Source organism: Melanostigma gelatinosum (genome assembly GCF_949748355.1).
Source record: "Melanostigma gelatinosum genome assembly, chromosome: 9".
NCBI lineage: Eukaryota > Metazoa > Chordata > Actinopteri > Perciformes > Zoarcidae > Melanostigma > Melanostigma gelatinosum.
This window is the reverse complement of record NC_136642.1, coordinates 532,817-552,896: the sequence shown is the minus strand read 5'-3', so window position 1 is coordinate 552,896 and position 20,080 is coordinate 532,817. Positions and strand designations below refer to the sequence as shown.

General features: G+C 39.6%; 1 protein-coding gene across 2 annotated transcripts in view; it reads left to right on the top strand.

Annotated features, from left to right (window-relative positions):
- Nucleotides 1–1,444: 1,444 nt before the first annotated feature.
- Nucleotides 1,445–20,080, top strand: part of arhgef2b (rho/rac guanine nucleotide exchange factor (GEF) 2b) — a 48,032-nt gene continuing 29,396 nt past the window's right edge. For both annotated transcript variants that reach the window (XM_079275819.1, XM_079275818.1), the window contains exon 1: nt 1,445–1,586. In XM_079275819.1, coding sequence (XP_079131945.1) covers nt 1,530–1,586 — 57 coding nt within the window. In that variant the 5' untranslated portion in view covers nt 1,445–1,529. The remainder of the gene's footprint in view (nt 1,587–20,080) is intronic.

Sequence of the window (20,080 nt, the reverse complement as noted above, 5' to 3'; positions counted from 1 at the left end):
TAGAGTACAAGTACTAATACACAGTTTAGAGTACAAGTACTAATACACAGTTTAGAGTACAAATACTAATACACAGTTTAAAGTACAAATACTAATACACAGTTTAGAGTACAAATACTAATACACAGTTTAGAGTACAAGTACTAATACACAGTTTAGAGTACAAATACTAATACACAGTTTAGAGTACAAGTACTAATACACAGTTTAAAGTACAAATACTAATACACAGTTTAGAGTACAAATACTAATACACAGTTTAGAGTACAAATACTAATACACAGTTTAGAGTACAAGTACTAATACACAGTTTAGAGTACAAATACTAATACACAGTTTAGAGTACAAGTACTAATACACAGTTTAAAGTACAAATACTAATACACAGTTTAGAGTACAAGTACTAATACACAGTTTAGAGTACAAATACTAATACACAGTTTAGAGTACAAGTACTAATACACAGTTTAGAGTACAAATACTAATACACAGTTTAGAGTACAAATACTAATACAGTTTAGAGTACAAATACTAATACACAGTTTATAGTACAAGTACTAATACACAGTTTATAGTACAAATACTAATACACAGTTTATAGTACAAGTACTAATACACAGTTTAAAGTACAAGTACCAATACACAGTTTAAAGTACAAATACTAATACACAGTTGTACTATAAACGGTGTATTAGTGTTTGTACTTATATACTGCAGTATATCAGTAGTACTTACATACTGCAGTAGTAGTACTAGTACTGCGGTAGTAGTACTCATACTAGAATAGTAGTACGTCTACACTGCAGTAGTATTACTTATATGCAGTAGTAGTAGTACTTATATGCAGTAGTAGTACTCATACTAGAGTAGTAGTACTCATACTGCTGTAGTAGCACTTATATACTGCAGTAGTAGCACTTATATACTGCTGTAGTAGTACTGCTGCTGCTGTAGTAGTACTTACACTGCAGTACTTCTACTTATTGATCACCTTCACAGTTTCTTTGTGTTTCCGTTATGAACTGAGAGGTTCGTCTGGTTTTCACACCAACACCGTCCGAGAGGGGCGGGATCGGTGCTCGGTGGTTCCACGTCACACAGTACCGCGTTGTACACTCTGCTGTGAGGGAGGGGCGGGGTTAATCGAGCCCAATGTTCATCAACCATGTGACCTCACCCAGCTCTCTGATTGGCTGCTGCGGATCACGTGACACGTTGACGCGTCGTCATAGAGACCGACTCCACCCACACCGGCCACTTCACCGCCCCGGTGAGAAAACAAGCGCAACCTAACGGATGCTCGTGGGCGGGGCTTGGAGTGGGTGCGAAGAGGCGATTGGCTGACCGCAGCGGCCGCGGGCTGAGTTCTGGTTGGTCAGAAGTAGAGAGCGCAGAGTCAGTCATAGAGACGCCACGCCCCCCCAGCTCAGACTGCGGGCTACTCCGGACCAGGAACCCAACACTCCTCGGATTATTTTTATTGTTATAAATTACAGATTATAGATCAGGTGATCGATCGGCAGGGTTCGATGTCCCGGCTGCTGGAGAGCAGGAGACAGGACAGGATGAAGGAGATCAACCTGAAGGTGAGAGGAAAGGAAAGAAAGGAAGGAACCGAGCAGCGGGCGCGTGCACACAGACTTTAATGATCGATGGTGATCGATGAGCAGAGAGCGGACCGTCTCTGAGAGACACTTTCGGTCTGTTCCGTTATTACAGATGTGGAGAATCGAGAGTTATGGGAGAGGATCGATCGGTGATCAGGTGTGTGTGTGTGTGTGTGCGCGTGCGCGCGTGTCTGTGTGTGAGAAACGCTGGAGAAGTTCAGAAACGGGAAACACACTTTTTTCTTTTCAGTTCAGACTGAAAACCGGGTTTATGTTTCTATACAACGGAGAGTGTGTGTGCGCGTGTTTGCGCGCGTGTGTGTGTCTGCTCACTGTCTACCTGTGTATCTGTGTACCTGTACACAGTGAACACACACTTTCCCGGTCTCTCGGTGTGTGTGTGTGTGTCCGTTACCAGCAGCGTGGCCGCTTTGTCCTGCAGGAGGAACCGGGGGGAGGGGAGCTCTGCGCGCGCGTGTGTGTGTTCAAACAGGAAGTGTTGGTCAGGAGTGGAGGTGGAAGTTTGACCTTTGACCTGTAAACTACAAACAAACTGACACGCTTTTATTTTGAAGGCTGTAAAAGACAGACAGACAGAGAGACGGAGAGAGAGAGACAGAGAGAGAGAGACAGAGAGAGAGAGACAGAGACGGAGAGAGAGAGAGAGACAGAGAGAGAGAGAGAGAGAGAGAGACAGAGAGAGAGAGACAGAGAGAGAGCGAGAGAGAGAGAGAGACAGAGAGAGAGAGACGGAGAGAGAGACAGAGACAGAGAGAGAGAGAGAGAGACAGAGAGAGAGATAGAGAGACAGAGAGAGAGAGACGGAGAGAGAGACAGAGAGAGAGAGAGAGAGACAGAGAGAGAGAGAGAGACAGAGAGAGAGAGACAGAGAGAGAGAGAGAGAGAGAGAGAGACAGAGAGAGAGAGACAGCGAGAGAGACAGAGGTTGGTTTAATATATCTTTATTTGTTTGTGTTAAGTTCCATTTACAGAGTTCTACTGTTACTCAAAACAAACCGAATTATTTTCTGAACAACACGATACGGTATCATTTAAAACGGTTAACCAAATAAGGTCCAACAAACATGAACGTGTCTTTAATTGTCTGTAGGCTGAGATCTGACTCTCAGTTAGCGCCCACTTTGTCCAGTTCTTTGTTCACTTTGTGAACTATTTTCTTGAGTCTGTATCCTTCCTGCTTCGTGAGACCTCCTCTGTCCTTGCTCCTCATGTGAGATCTGGCAGAGCTGGAGAGCTGCTCCTTGTCAGAGAGGTAGTCCTCCACTCTGACTCCTCTCACGTTCTTACTCCTCCTCAGAAACTCCTTGATCTCCTCCACGCTGTAGCCTCCAGAGCCCCTAGAGCTGCCAGCACCGTGTGTAGAGGGCTCACTGTTTACAGCAGAGTTCTCCTCCTGACTGGACTCAGAGTCCTCCCAACCGGACTCAAGGTCCTCTTCCGGCCTGGACTCACACTCGGCTGCTCCTCCACTTTCTGTAGTTGCCACTTTCTTGGCCTGTGAGCTTCCTCTGTCTCCTCTCTGTTTCCTCTTCAGCTGAGGGGCCTTGAGCTGCTCCTCATCTGCTTCCATGGCCACCTCCCCACCTGCCTCCACCTGTCCTCCAGTACTCTCCCTCACCTGCTGGACCTCACTTGCCCCGTCCTTCCTCACCTCTTGTCCCCCACTTGTCCTCTCTTCTCTCACCTCCTGTACCCCACCCGTCTCCTGCACCCTCACCTCCTGTACCCCACCCGTCTCCTCCGCTCTCACCTCCTGTACCCCACCCGTCTCCTGCACCCTCACCTGTACCCCACCCGTCTCCTGCACCCTCACCTCCTGTACCCCACCCGTCTCCTCCACCCTCACCTCCTGTACCCCACCCGTCTCCTCCACCCTCACCTCCTGTACCCCACCCGTCTCCTCCGCTCTCACCTCCTGTACCCCACCCGTCTCCTGCACCCTCACCTGTACCCCACCCGTCTCCTGCACCCTCACCTCCTGTACCCCACCCGTCTCCTCCACTCTCACCACCTGTACCCCACCCGTCTCCTCCACTCTCACCTCCTGTACCCCACCTGTCACCTCCACTCTCACCACCTGTACCCCACCCGTCTCCTCCACTCTCACTACCTGTACCCCACCCGTCACCTCCACTCTCACCTCCTGTACCCCACCCGTCACCTCCACTCTCACCTCCTGTACCCCACCCGTCTCCTCCACTCTCACCTCCTGTATCCCACCCGCCACCTCCACTCTCACCTCCTGTACCCCACCCGCCTCCTCCACTCTCACCTCCTGTACCCCACCCGTCACCTCCACTCTCACCTCTTGTACCCTACCCGTCACCTCCACTCTCACCTCTTGTACCTCACCCGTCTCCTCCACTCTCACCACCTGAGCCCCACCCGCCTCCTCCACCCTCACCTCCTGTACCCCACCCGCCTCCTCCACTCTCACCACCTGAGCCCCACCCGCCTCCTCCACTCTCACCTCCTGTACCCCACCCGCCTCCTCCACTCTCACCACCTGAGCCCCACCCGCCTCCTCCACTCTCACCTCCTGTACCCCACCCGTCACCTCCACTCTCACCTCCTGTACCCCACCCGTCTCCTCCACTCTCACCTCCTGTATCCCACCCGCCACCTCCACTCTCACCTCCTGTACCCCACCCGCCTCCTCCACTCTCACCTCCTGTACCCCACCCGTCACCTCCACTCTCACCTCTTGTACCTCACCTGTCTCCTCCACTCTCACCACCTGAGCCCCACCCGCCTCCTCCACCCTCACCTCCTGTACCCCACCCGCCTCCTCCACTCTCACCACCTGAGCCCCACCCGCCTCCTCCACTCTCACCTCCTGTACCCCACCCGCCTCCTCCACTCTCACCACCTGAGCCCCACCCGCCTCCTCCACTCTCACCTCCTGTACCCCACCCGTCTCCTCCACCCTCGCCTCCTGTACCCCACTCGTCTCCTCCACTCTCACCTCCTGTACCCCACTCGTCTCCTCCACTCTCACCTCCTGTACCCCACCCGTCTCCTCCACCCTCGCCTCCTGTACCCCACTCGTCTCCTCCACTCTCACCTCCTGTACCCCACTCGTCTCCTCCACTCTCACCTCCTGTACCCCACCCGTCTCCTCCACCCTCGCCTCCTGTGCTCCACTTGTTCCCTCTTGTCCGTCCTGCTTGTCCCCTCTGTCCTCCTCAGTACCTCTCTGGTTCTGGTCTTTGTTTGAGCCGTGTCCCCAGGACAAGCTCTACTCAGATGTCCTTCTCTCCCACAGCTGTAACATTTAAAATCGTTAGTCTTTGCAAAGATGACGTAGTCAAAGTCGTCCACAGTGATCTTGAAGCTGAGGTTGACCACTCTGCTCCTGTTGCTGGGGATCATGAAGACATGTCTCCTGTGAGACACCACGTGCTGCAACAGCGGAGACTGAAATCCAGAGGACACCCTCCTAACCGGAGACACCACCTTCCCATGTTTGGACAGCTCTTTGATGATGGCTTCGCTCTTTATGAATGGCGGCACGTTGGACACAGTGACTTTCACCTCCGGTGAGGCGAGAGCATACGTGGGCAGGAAGTGTTCACCCACGGAGATCCCGTTCATCAACACCACTTCCGCAGTTTCTATGCTGTCCAGAAAGATGACCACAGTGCTGTTCATCCGCACTGCGGACTTCACGTGGCTGTGGCCGACAAGCTCACCCACTCCCAGGCTGATCTCCTCCACCGAATACCCGAACAGCGGCGGGATCTTCACGCCGTGTTCCCTGGTTAGCTCCGTCAGGCGCATGCTAGCGTTTAGCACGCCGACAGCACCTGCTGCCCGGCTGCACTCCGCTCAAAAAGACCCAAAAAACTGAAAAAAGTATGCAAAAAAGAACGTGAACCCTGCACACCCCACTACACTATCATACCCAACATTACACTATCATACCCAACATTACACTATCATACCCAACACTACACTATCATACCCAACACTACACTATCATACCCAACACTACACTATCATACCCAACATTACACTATCATACCCAACATTACACTATCATACCCAACATTACACTATCATACCCAACACTACACTATCATACCCAACACTACACTATCATACCCAACATTACACTATCATACCCAACATTACACTATCACACACCCCACTACACTATCATACCCAACATTACACTATCATACCCAACATTACACTATCATACCCAACATTACACTACCATACCCAACACTACACTATCATACCCAACACTACACTATCATACCCAACATTACACTATCATACCCAACATTACACTATCATACCCAACACTACACTATCATACCCAACACTACACTATCATACCCAACACTACACTATCATACCCAACATTACACTATCATACCCAACATTACACTATCATACCCAACATTACACTATCATACCCAACATTACACTATCATACCCAACATTACACTATCATACCCAACACTACACCATCATACCCAACACTACACCATCATACCCAACATTACACTATCATACACCCCACTACACTATCATACCCAACATTAGACTATCATACCCAACACTACACTATCATACCCAACATTACACTATCATACCCAACACTACACTATCATACCCAACATTACGCTATCATACCCAACATTACGCTATCATACCCAACATTACACTATCATACCCAACACTACACCATCATACCCAACATTACACTATCATACCCCTCATTACACTATCATACACCCCACTACACTATCATACCCAACATTACACTATCATACCCAACACTACACTATCATACCCAACATTACACTATCATACCCAACACTACACTATCATACCCAACATTACACTATCATACCCAACACTACACTATCATACCCAACATTACACTATCATACCCAACATTACACTATCATACCCAACATTACACTATCATACCCAACATTACACTATCATACCCAACACTACACTATCATACCCAACACTACACTATCATACCCAACATTACACTATCATACCCAACATTACACTATCATACCCAACACTACACTATCATACCCAACACTACACTATCATACCCAACACTACACTATCATACCCAACATTACACTATCATACCCAACATTACACTATCATACCCAACATTACACCATCATACCCAACACTACACCATCATACCCAACACTACACCATCATACCCAACATTACACTATCATACCCAACATTACACTATCATACACCCCACTACACTATCATACCCAACATTAGACTATCATACCCAACACTACACTATCATACCCAACATTACACTATCATACCCAACACTACACTATCATACCCAACATTACGCTATCATACCCAACATTACGCTATCATACCCAACATTACACTATCATACCCAACACTACACCATCATACCCAACATTACACTATCATACCCCTCATTACACTATCATACACCCCACTACACTATCATACCCAACATTACACTATCATACCCAACACTACACTATCATACCCAACATTACACTATCATACCCAACACTACACTATCATACCCAACATTACACTATCATACCCAACATTACACTATCATACCCAACATTACACTATCATACACCCCACTACACTATCATACCCAACATTACACTATCATACCCAACACTACACTATCATACCCAACATTACACTATCATACCCAACACTACACTATCATACCCAACATTACACTATCATACCCAACATTACGCTATCATACCCAACATTACACTATCATACCCAACATTACACTATCATACCCAACATTACGCTATCATACCCAACATTACACTATCATACCCAACATTACTCTATCATACCCAACATTACACTATCATACCCAACATTACACTATCATACCCAACATTACACTATCATACCCAACATTACACTATCATACACCCCACTACACTATCATACCCAACATTACACTATCATACCCAACATTACACTATCATACCCAACATTACACTATCATACCCAACACTACACTATCATACCCAACATTACACTATCATACCCAACACTACACTATCATACCCAACACTACACTATCATACCCAACACTACACTATCATACCCAACATTACACTATCATACCCAACACTACACTATCATACCCAACACTACACTATCATACCCAACACTACACTATCATACCCAACATTACACTATCATACCCAACATTACACTATCATACCCAACATTACACTATCATACCCAACACTACACTATCATACCCAACACTACACTATCATACCCAACACTACACTATCATACCCAACACTACACTATCATACCCAACATTACACTATCATACCCAACATTACACTATCATACCCAACACTACACTATCATACCCAACATTACACTATCATACCCAACATTACACTATCATACCCAACATTACACTATCATACCCAACACTACACTATCATACCCAACACTACACTATCATACCCAACACTACACTATCATACACCCCACTACACTATCATACCCAACATTACACTATCATACCCAACACTACACTATCATACCCAACATTACACTATCATACCCAACATTACACTATCATACCCAACATTACACTATCATACCCAACATTACACTATCATACCCAACACTACACTATCATACCCAACATTACACTATCATACCCAACATTACACTATCATACCCAACATTACACTATCATACCCAACATTACACTATCATACCCAACACTACACTATCATACCCAACATTACACTATCATACCCAACACTACACTATCATACCCAACACTACACTATCATACCCAACATTACACTATCATACCCAACATTACACTATCATACCCAACACTACACTATCATACCCAACATTACACCATCATACCCAACACTACACCATCATACCCAACATTACACCATCATACCCAACACTACACTATCATACCCAACACTACACCATCATACCCAACATTACACCATCATACACCCCACTACACTATCATACACCCCATTACACTATCATACCCAACATTACACTATCATACCCAACACTACACTATCATACCCAACATTACACTATCATACCCAACATTACACTATCATACCCAACATTACACTATCATACCCAACACTACACTATCATACCCAACACTACACTATCATACCCAACACTACACTATCATACACCCCACTACACTATCATACCCAACATTACACTATCATACCCAACACTACACTATCATACCCAACATTACACTATCATACCCAACACTACACTATCATACCCAACATTACACTATCATACCCAACATTACACTATCATACCCAACACTACACTATCATACCCAACATTACACTATCATACCCAACATTACACTATCATACCCAACATTACACTATCATACCCAACACTACACTATCATACCCAACATTACACTATCATACCCAACACTACACTATCATACCCAACACTACACTATCATACCCAACATTACACTATCATACCCAACATTACACTATCATACCCAACACTACACTATCATACCCAACATTACACCATCATACCCAACACTACACCATCATACCCAACATTACACCATCATACCCAACACTACACTATCATACCCAACACTACACCATCATACCCAACATTACACCATCATACACCCCACTACACTATCATACACCCCATTACACTATCATACCCAACATTACACTATCATACCCAACACTACACCATCATACCCAACATTACACCATCATACACCCCACTACACTATCATACACCCCATTACACTATCATACCCAACATTACACTATCATACCCAACATTACACTATCATACCCAACACTACACTATCATACCCAACATTACACTATCATACCCAACACTACACTATCATACCCAACACTACACTATCATACCCAACACTACACTATCATACCCAACACTACACTATCATACCCAACACTACACTATCATACCCAACATTACACTATCATACCCAACATTACACTATCATACCCAACATTACACTATCATACCCAACACTACACTATCATACCCAACACTACACTATCATACCCAACACTACACTATCATACCCAACACTACACTATCATACCCAACATTACACTATCATACCCAACATTACACTATCATACACCCCACTACACTATCATACCCAACATTAAACTATCATACCCAACACTACACTATCATACCCAACATTACACTATCATACCCAACATTACACTATCATACCCAACACTACACTATCATACACCCCACTACACTATCATACCCAACATTAAACTATCATACCCAACACTACACTATCATACCCAACATTACACTATCATACCCAACACTACACTATCATACCCAACATTACACTATCATACCCAACATTACACTATCATACCCAACATTACACCATCATACCCAACACTACACTATCATACCCAACACTACACTATCATACCCAACACTACACCATCATACCCAACACTACACCATCATACCCAACACTACACCATCATACCCAACACTACACCATCATACCCAACACTACACCATCATACCCAACACTACACCATCATACCCAACACTACACCATCATACCCAACACTACACCATCATACCCAACACTACACCATCATACCCAACACTACACCATCATACCCAACACTACACCATCATACCCAACACTACACCATCATACCCAACACTACACCATCATACCCAACACTACACCATCATACCCAACACTACACCATCATACCCAACACTACACCATCATACCCAACACTACACCATCATACCCAACACTACACCATCATACCCAACACTACACCATCATACCCAACATTACACCATCATACCCAACATTACACCATCATACCCAACATTACACCGTCATACCCAACACTACACCGTCATACCCAACACTACACTGTCATACCCAACACTACACCGTCATACCCAACATTACACCGTCATACCCAACATTACACCGTCACACCCAACATTACACTATCATACCCAACATTACACCATCATACCCAACATTACACCATCATACCCAACATTACACCATCACACCCAACACTACACCATCACACCCAACATTACACCATCACACCCAACATTACACCATCATACCCAACATTACACCATCATACCCAACATTACACCATCATACCCAACATTACACCATCATACCCAACACTACACCATCATACCCAACACTACACTATCATACCCAACACTACACCATCATACCCAACATTACACCGTCATACCCAACATTACACCGTCACACCCAACACTACACTATCATAACCAACATTACACCATCATACCCAACATTACACCATCACACCCAACATTACACTATCATACCCAACACTACACTATCATACCCAACATTACACTATCATACCCAACACTACACTATCATACCCAACATTACACTATCATACCCAACATTACACTATCATACCCAACATTACACTATCATACCCAACACTACACTATCATACCCAACATTACACTATCATACCCAACATTACACCATCATACCCAACACTACACCATCATACCCAACACTACACTATCATACCCAACACTACACCATCATACCCAACATTACACCATCATACACCCCACTACACTATCATACACCCCATTACACTATCATACCCAACATTACACTATCATACCCAACATTACACTATCATACCCAACACTACACTATCATACCCAACACTACACCATCATACCCAACATTACACCATCATACACCCCACTACACTATCATACACCCATTACACTATCATACCCAACATTACACTATCATACCCAACATTACACTATCATACCCAACACTACACTATCATACCCAACATTACACTATCATACCCAACACTACACTATCATACCCAACACTACACTATCATACCCAACACTACACTATCATACCCAACACTACACTATCATACCCAACACTACACTATCATACCCAACACTACACTATCATACCCAACACTACACTATCATACCCAACACTACACTATCATACCCAACATTACACTATCATACACCCCACTACACTATCATACCCAACATTAAACTATCATACCCAACACTACACTATCATACCCAACATTACACTATCATACCCAACATTACACTATCATACCCAACATTACACTATCATACCCAACACTACACTATCATACACCCCACTACACTATCATACCCAACATTAAACTATCATACCCAACACTACACTATCATACCCAACATTACACTATCATACCCAACACTACACTATCATACCCAACATTACACTATCATACCCAACATTACACCATCATACCCAACACTACACCATCATACCCAACACTACACTATCATACCCAACACTACACCATCATACCCAACACTACACCATCATACCCAACACTACACCATCATACCCAACACTACACCATCATACCCAACACTACACCATCATACCCAACACTACACCATCATACCCAACATTACACCATCATACCCAACATTACACCATCATACCCAACATTACACCATCATACCCAACATTACACCATCATACCCAACATTACACCATCATACCCAACACTACACCATCATACCCAACACTACACCATCATACCCAACATTACACCGTCATACCCAACATTACACCGTCACACCCAACATTACACCATCATACCCAACACTACACCGTCATACCCAACATTACACCATCACACCCAACATTACACCATCACACCCAACATTACACCATCACACCCAACATTACACCATCACACCCAACACTACACTATCACACCCAACATTACACCATCACACCCAACATTACACCGTCACACCCAACACTACACCGTCATACCCAACATTACACTATCACACCCAACATTACACCATCACACCCAACATTACACCATCATACCCAACATTACACTGTCACACCCAACACTACCCAGTGAAGAAAAAGATCGGAAAATCGTTAATTATCGCTCTCAAAACCCCGCTCCTGCAGCTCCGCACACCTCCTTCCACTCACAGAGAGAGAGAGAGAGACAGACAGACAGACAGATAGAGAGATGGATGTTTTTGTATGTTTATTTTCTGATGCTTTGGCAATACCGTTTGCAAACATTCATGCCAATAAAGCAAAATGTGAATTGAATTGAGACAGAGAGATGTGAATGTGACATTAAAATGTGTGTTATGTTGATTTTATTCAGGTCATTGTGTGGATTTTTAAACATCTTCTCACTTTGAGACTCGTTCTTCATCATCATGAAAATGTATCTTCATCTCTTCATATAACATTTTACATCTTTAAACACAGAGATAACAGAACATTTTACATCTTTAAACACAGAGATAACAGAACATTTTACATCTTTAAACACAGAGACAACAGAACATTTTACATCTTTAAACACGAGACAACAGAACATTTTACATCTTTAAACAGAGATAACAGAACATTTTACATCTTTAAACACAGAGACAACAGAATATTTTACATCTTTAAACAGAGATAACAGAACATTTTACATCTTTAAACAGATAACAGAACATTTTACATCTTTAAACAGAGATAACAGAACATTTTACATCTTTAAACAGAGATAACAGAACATTTTACATCTTTACACACAGAGACAACAGAACATTTTACATCTTTAAACACAGAGACAACAGAACATTTTACATCTTTAAACAGAGATAACAGAACATTTTACATCTTTAAACAGAGATAACAGAACATTTTACATCTTTAAACACAAAGATAACAGAACATTTTACATCTTTAAACAGAGATAACAGAACATTTTACATCTTTAAACACAGAGATAACAGAACATTTTACATCTTTAAACACAGAGATAACAGAACATTTTACATCTTTAAACACAGAGATAACAGAACATTTTACATCTTTAAACACAGAGATAACAGAACATTTTACATCTTTAAACAGAGATAACAGAACATTTTACATATTTAAACAGAGATAACAGAACATTTTACATCTTTAAACACAGAGATAACAGAACATTTTACATCTTTAAACAGAGATAACAGAACATTTTACATATTTAAACAGAGATAACAGAACATTTTACATCTTTAAACAGAGATAACAGAACATTTTACATCTTTAAACACAGAGATAACAGAACATTTTACATCTTTAAACACAGAGATAACAGAACATTTTACATCTTTAAACAGAGATAACAGAACATTTTACATATTTAAACAGAGATAACAGAACATTTTATATCTTTAAACACAGAGATAACAGAACATTTTACATCTTTAAACAGAGATAACAGAACATTTTACATCTTTAAACAGAGATAACGGAACATTTTACATTTTTAAACAGAGATAACAGAACATTTTACATCTTTAAACACAGAGACAACAGAACATTTCACATCTTTAAACACAGAGATAACAGAACATTTTACATCTTTAAACAGAGATAACAGAACATTTTACATCTTTAAACACAGAGATAACAGAACATTTTACATCTTTAAATAGAACAGAACATTTTACATCTTTAAACACAGAGACAACAGAACATTTTACATCTTTAAACACAGAGATAACAGAACATTTTACATCTTTAAACACAGAGATAACAGAACATTTTACATCTTTAAACACAGAGATAACAGAACATTTTACATCTTTAAACAGAGATAACAGAACATTTTACATCTTTAAACAGAGAACAGAACATTTTACATCTTTAAACACAGAGACAACAGAACATTTTACATCTTTAAACACAGAGACAACAGAACATTTTACATCTTTAAACACAGACAACAGAACATTTTACATCTTTAAACAGAGATAACAGAACATTTTACATCTTTAAACACAGAGACAACAGAACATTTTACATATTTAAACAGAGATAACAGAACATTTTACATCTTTAAACAGAGATAACAGAACATTTTACATCTTTAAACACAGAGATAACAGAACATTTTACATCTTTAAACACAGAGATAACAGAACATTTTACATCTTTAAACACAGAGACAACAGAACATTTTACATCTTTAAACAGAGATAACAGAACATTTTACATCTTTAAACAGAGATAACAGAACATTTTACATCTTTAAACACAGAGACAACAGAACATTTTACATCTTTAAACACAGAGACAACAGAACATTTTACATCTTTAAACAGAGATAACAGAACATTTTACATCTTTAAACAGAGATAACAGAACATTTTACATCTTTAAACAGAGATAACAGAACATTTTACATCTTTAAACAGAGACAACAGAACATTTTACATCTTTAAACACAGAGACAACAGAACATTTTACATCTTTAAACACAGACAACAGAACATTTTACATCTTTAAACAGAGATAACAGAACATTTTACATCTTTAAACACAGAGACAACAGAACATTTTACATCTTTAAACAGAGATAACAGAACATTTTACATCTTTAAACAGAGATAACAGAACATTTTACATCTTTAAACACAGAGATAACAGAACATTTTACATCTTTAAACACAGAGATAACAGAACATTTTACATCTTTAAACACAGAGACAACAGAACATTTTACATCTTTAAACAGAGATAACAGAACATTTTACATCTTTAAACAGAGATAACAGAACATTTTACATCTTTAAACACAGAGACAACAGAACATTTTACATCTTTAAACACAGAGACAACAGAACATTTGACATCTTTAAACAGAGATAACAGAACATTTTACATCTTTAAACACAGAGAACAGAACATTTTACATCTTTAAACACAGAGATAACAGAACATTTTACATCTTTAAACAGAGATAACAGAACATTTGACATCTTTAAACACAGAGATAACAGAACATTTGACATCTTTAAACAGAGATAACAGAACATTTTACATCTTTAAACAGAGATAACAGAACATTTTACATCTTTAAACACAGAGATAACAGAACATTTTACATCTTTAAACACAGAGATAACAGAACATTTTACATCTTTAAACAGAGATAACAGAACATTTTACATCTTTAAACAGACAACAGAACATTTTACGTCTTTAAACACAGAGACAACAGAACATTTTACATCTTTAAACACAGACAACAGAACATTTTACATCTTTAAACAGAGATAACAGAACATTTTACATCTTTAAACACAGAGACAACAGAACATTTTACATCTTTAAACAGAGATAACAGAACATTTTACATCTTTAAACAGAGATAACAGAACATTTTACATCTTTAAACACAGAGATAACAGAACATTTTACATCTTTAAACACAGAGACAACAGAACATTTTACATCTTTAAACACAGAGACAACAGAACATTTTACATCTTTAAACAGAGACAACAGAATATTTTACATCTTTAAACAGAGATAACAGAACATTTGACATCTTTAAACACAGAGACAACAGAACATTTGACATCTTTAAACAGAGATAACAGAACATTTTACATCTTTAAACAGAGAACAGAACATTTTACATCTTTAAACACAGAGATAACAGAACATTTTACATCTTTAAACAGAGATAACAGAACATTTGACATCTTTGAACACAGAGATAACAGAACATTTGACATATTTAAACAGAGATAACAGAACATTTGACATCTTTAAACAGAGATAACAGAACATTTGACATCTTTAAACACAGAGATAACAGAACATTTTACATCTTTAAACACAGAGATAACAGAACATTTTACATCTTTAAACACAGAGATAACGGAACATTTTACATCTTTAAACTGAGATAACAGAACATTTTACATCTTTAAACAGAGATAACAGAACATTTTACATCTTTCAACAGAGAACAGAACATTTTACATCTTTAAACAGAGATAACAGAACATTTTACATCTTTAAATACAGAGATAACAGAACATTTTACATCTTTAAACACAGAGATAACAGAACATTTTACATCTTTAAACACAGACAACAGAACATTTTACATCTTTAAACACAGAGATAACAGAACATTTTGCATCTTTAAACACAGACAACAGAACATTTTACATCTTTAAACAGAGACAACAGAATATTTTACATCTTTAAACACAGACAACAGAATATTTTACATCTTTAAACAGAGATAACAGAACATTTTACATCTTTAAACAGAGATAGCAGAACATTTGACATCTTTAAACAGAGATAACAGAATATTTTACATCTTTAAACAGAGATAACAGAACATTTTACATCTTTAAACACAGAGATAACAGAACATTTTACATCTTTAAACAGAGACAACGGAACATTTTACATCTTTAAACAGAGACAACAGAACATTTTACATCTTTAAACACAGAGATAACAGAATATTTTACATCTTTAAACAGAGAGATAACAGAACATTTTACATCTTTAAACACAGAGACAACAGAACATTTTACATCTTTAAACACAGAGACAACAGAACATTTTACATCTTTAAACAGAGATAACAGAATATTTTACATCTTTAAACAGAGATAACAGAACATTTTACATCTTTAAACACAGAGATAACAGAACATTTTACATCTTTAAACAGAGACAACAGAACATTTTACATCTTTAAACAGAGACAACAGAACATTTTACATCTTTAAACAGAGACAACAGAACATTTTACATCTTTAAACAGAGACAACAGAACATTTTCCATCTTTAAACAGAGATAACAGAACATTTTAAATCTTTAAACAGAGACAACAGAACATTTTACATCTTTAAACACAGAGACAACAGAACATTTTACATCTTTAAACAGAGATAACAGAACATTTTACATCTTTAAACAGAGATAACAGAACATTTTAAATCTTTAAACAGAGACAACAGAACATTTTACATCTTTAAACAGAGATAACAGAACATTTTACATCTTTAAATACAGAGATAACAGAACATTTTACATCTTTAAACACAGAGATAACAGAACATTTTACATCTTTAAACAGAGACAACAGAACATTTTGCATCTTTAAACACAGACAACAGAACATTTTACATCTTTAAACACAGAGATAACAGAACATTTGACATCTTTAAACAGAGATAACAGAATATTTTACATCTTTAAACAGAGATAACAGAACATTTTACATCTTTAAACACAGAGATAACAGAACATTTTACATCTTTAAACAGAGACAACGGAACATTTTACATCTTTAAACAGAGACAACAGAACATTTTACATCTTTAAACACAGAGATAACAGAATATTTTACATCTTTAAACAGAGAGATAACAGAACATTTTACATCTTTAAACACAGAGACAACAGAACATTTTACATCTTTAAACACAGAGACAACAGAACATTTTACATCTTTAAACAGAGATAACAGAATATTTTACATCTTTAAACAGAGATAACAGAACATTTTACATCTTTAAACACAGAGATAACAGAACATTTTACATCTTTAAACAGAGACAACAGAACATTTTACATCTTTAAACAGAGACAACAGAACATTTTACATCTTTAAACAGAGACAACAGAACATTTTACATCTTTAAACAGAGACAACAGAACATTTTCCATCTTTAAACAGAGATAACAGAACATTTTAAATCTTTAAACAGAGACAACAGAACATTTTACATCTTTAAACACAGAGACAACAGAACATTTTACATCTTTAAACAGAGATAACAGAACATTTTACATCTTTAAACAGAGATAACAGAACATTTTAAATCTTTAAACAGAGACAACAGAACATTTTACATCTTTAAACGGGGAGGATCTGAATCCAGAGTTCAGGGCCTCTGTAGATCCAGAAACCACCATACAGACGAGATGATAGAGACGATCAGTTCTATCAGTTAAATAAGTAGATGAACTCTTTCCCTCCTGTCACATGACTCAGATCAGTTACCTGTTACTCCCCTGAGTCTTTATTGTTGGAATGCTGTTCAGCATTCCAACTATTGTTGTCCTGTTTCTTTATTGTTGGAATGCTGTTACTTTTCCTGTGACTTTTTCTATTTCTAACCTTTAACCTTTTTGAATTATTCAGCTTTTTGCAACTTTTTTTTGAATGGGTTTCTATGGAGAAGACTACAGCTATTAGTATGACTGCTACTAGTACTGCTACTGCTACTTCTTCTACTGCCATTACTATTACTACTACTACTACTACTACTACTGTGATATTAAATACTACGACCAATACTACAGCTATTACTATGACTGCTGATACTACGTCTTCTACTACTTCTTCTAATTACTAATTCTTCTACTACTAATAATACTTCGACTACAACTTCTACTCCTACTACAAATATCACTACTACTACTACTACTGGTACTTATTCTAATGCTACTAATACTTCTCCTACAACTTATACTCCTACAAATATCACCACTGATGAATTTTTTTAAGCCACAGAAACTGTTCAAATATCAAAATGTTCAGCTCTTTCAGGAGAGGTGTGATATGACTTTTCATATTTGTAATCTTCAAACTTTTTGAATTATTAAGCTTTTTGCAATTTGTTTTTGAATTGGATATCTATTTTCAGCAATGTTTTTGCGATTAATTTCAGTTCTCAGCGTTCCAACGCATTTTCAGCAGGAAATGCTTTTTCTAGTTCAATATGTTTCACTTTACTGAGAATCAAACTGAGAAATAATAAATAATACAACACGCACACACACACACACACACACACACACTTCCTCTTCCTGCCCCTCCCAGTTCAGAGAAGTTAATGTGAAAAACAGTCAGAACAGAAAGCAGAAGTACAAACAGAGAGACAGAGACAGCGAGAGAGCGACAGAGAGAGAGAGAGAGACAGAGAGACAGAGAGAGAGCGACAGAGAGAGAGAGAGCGACAGAGAGAGAGAGAGAGAGAGAGACAGCGAGACAGAGCGAGACAGAGAGAGAGAGAGACGCACATAGAGAGACAGAGAGAGAGAGACAGAGACAGACAGACAGACAGAGAGACAGAGAGAGAGAGAGACAGAGAGAGACAGAGAGAGAGAGAGAGAGACAGACGGAGACAGAGAGAGAGAGAGACAGACAGAGAGAGACAGAGAGAGAGAGAGAGAGAGACAGAGAGACAGACAGGATCAACCAAAGTCTCAGATTCTACTTCCTGTTCATGACGTCATCATCGTCATCATGAGGAAGATATGAGACGTTTACACAGCAGACCCGATCAGAGCTACTCTCTTGACTCTACTTCTCTCTTGATTTATTACCTCAGTAAACATTGTAAACATGAGTTTATGTCTCAATCTCTAGTTTCAAGTCTTCTTCAATACAGCATGATGTTCATTTAGTACATTATAGTCCAT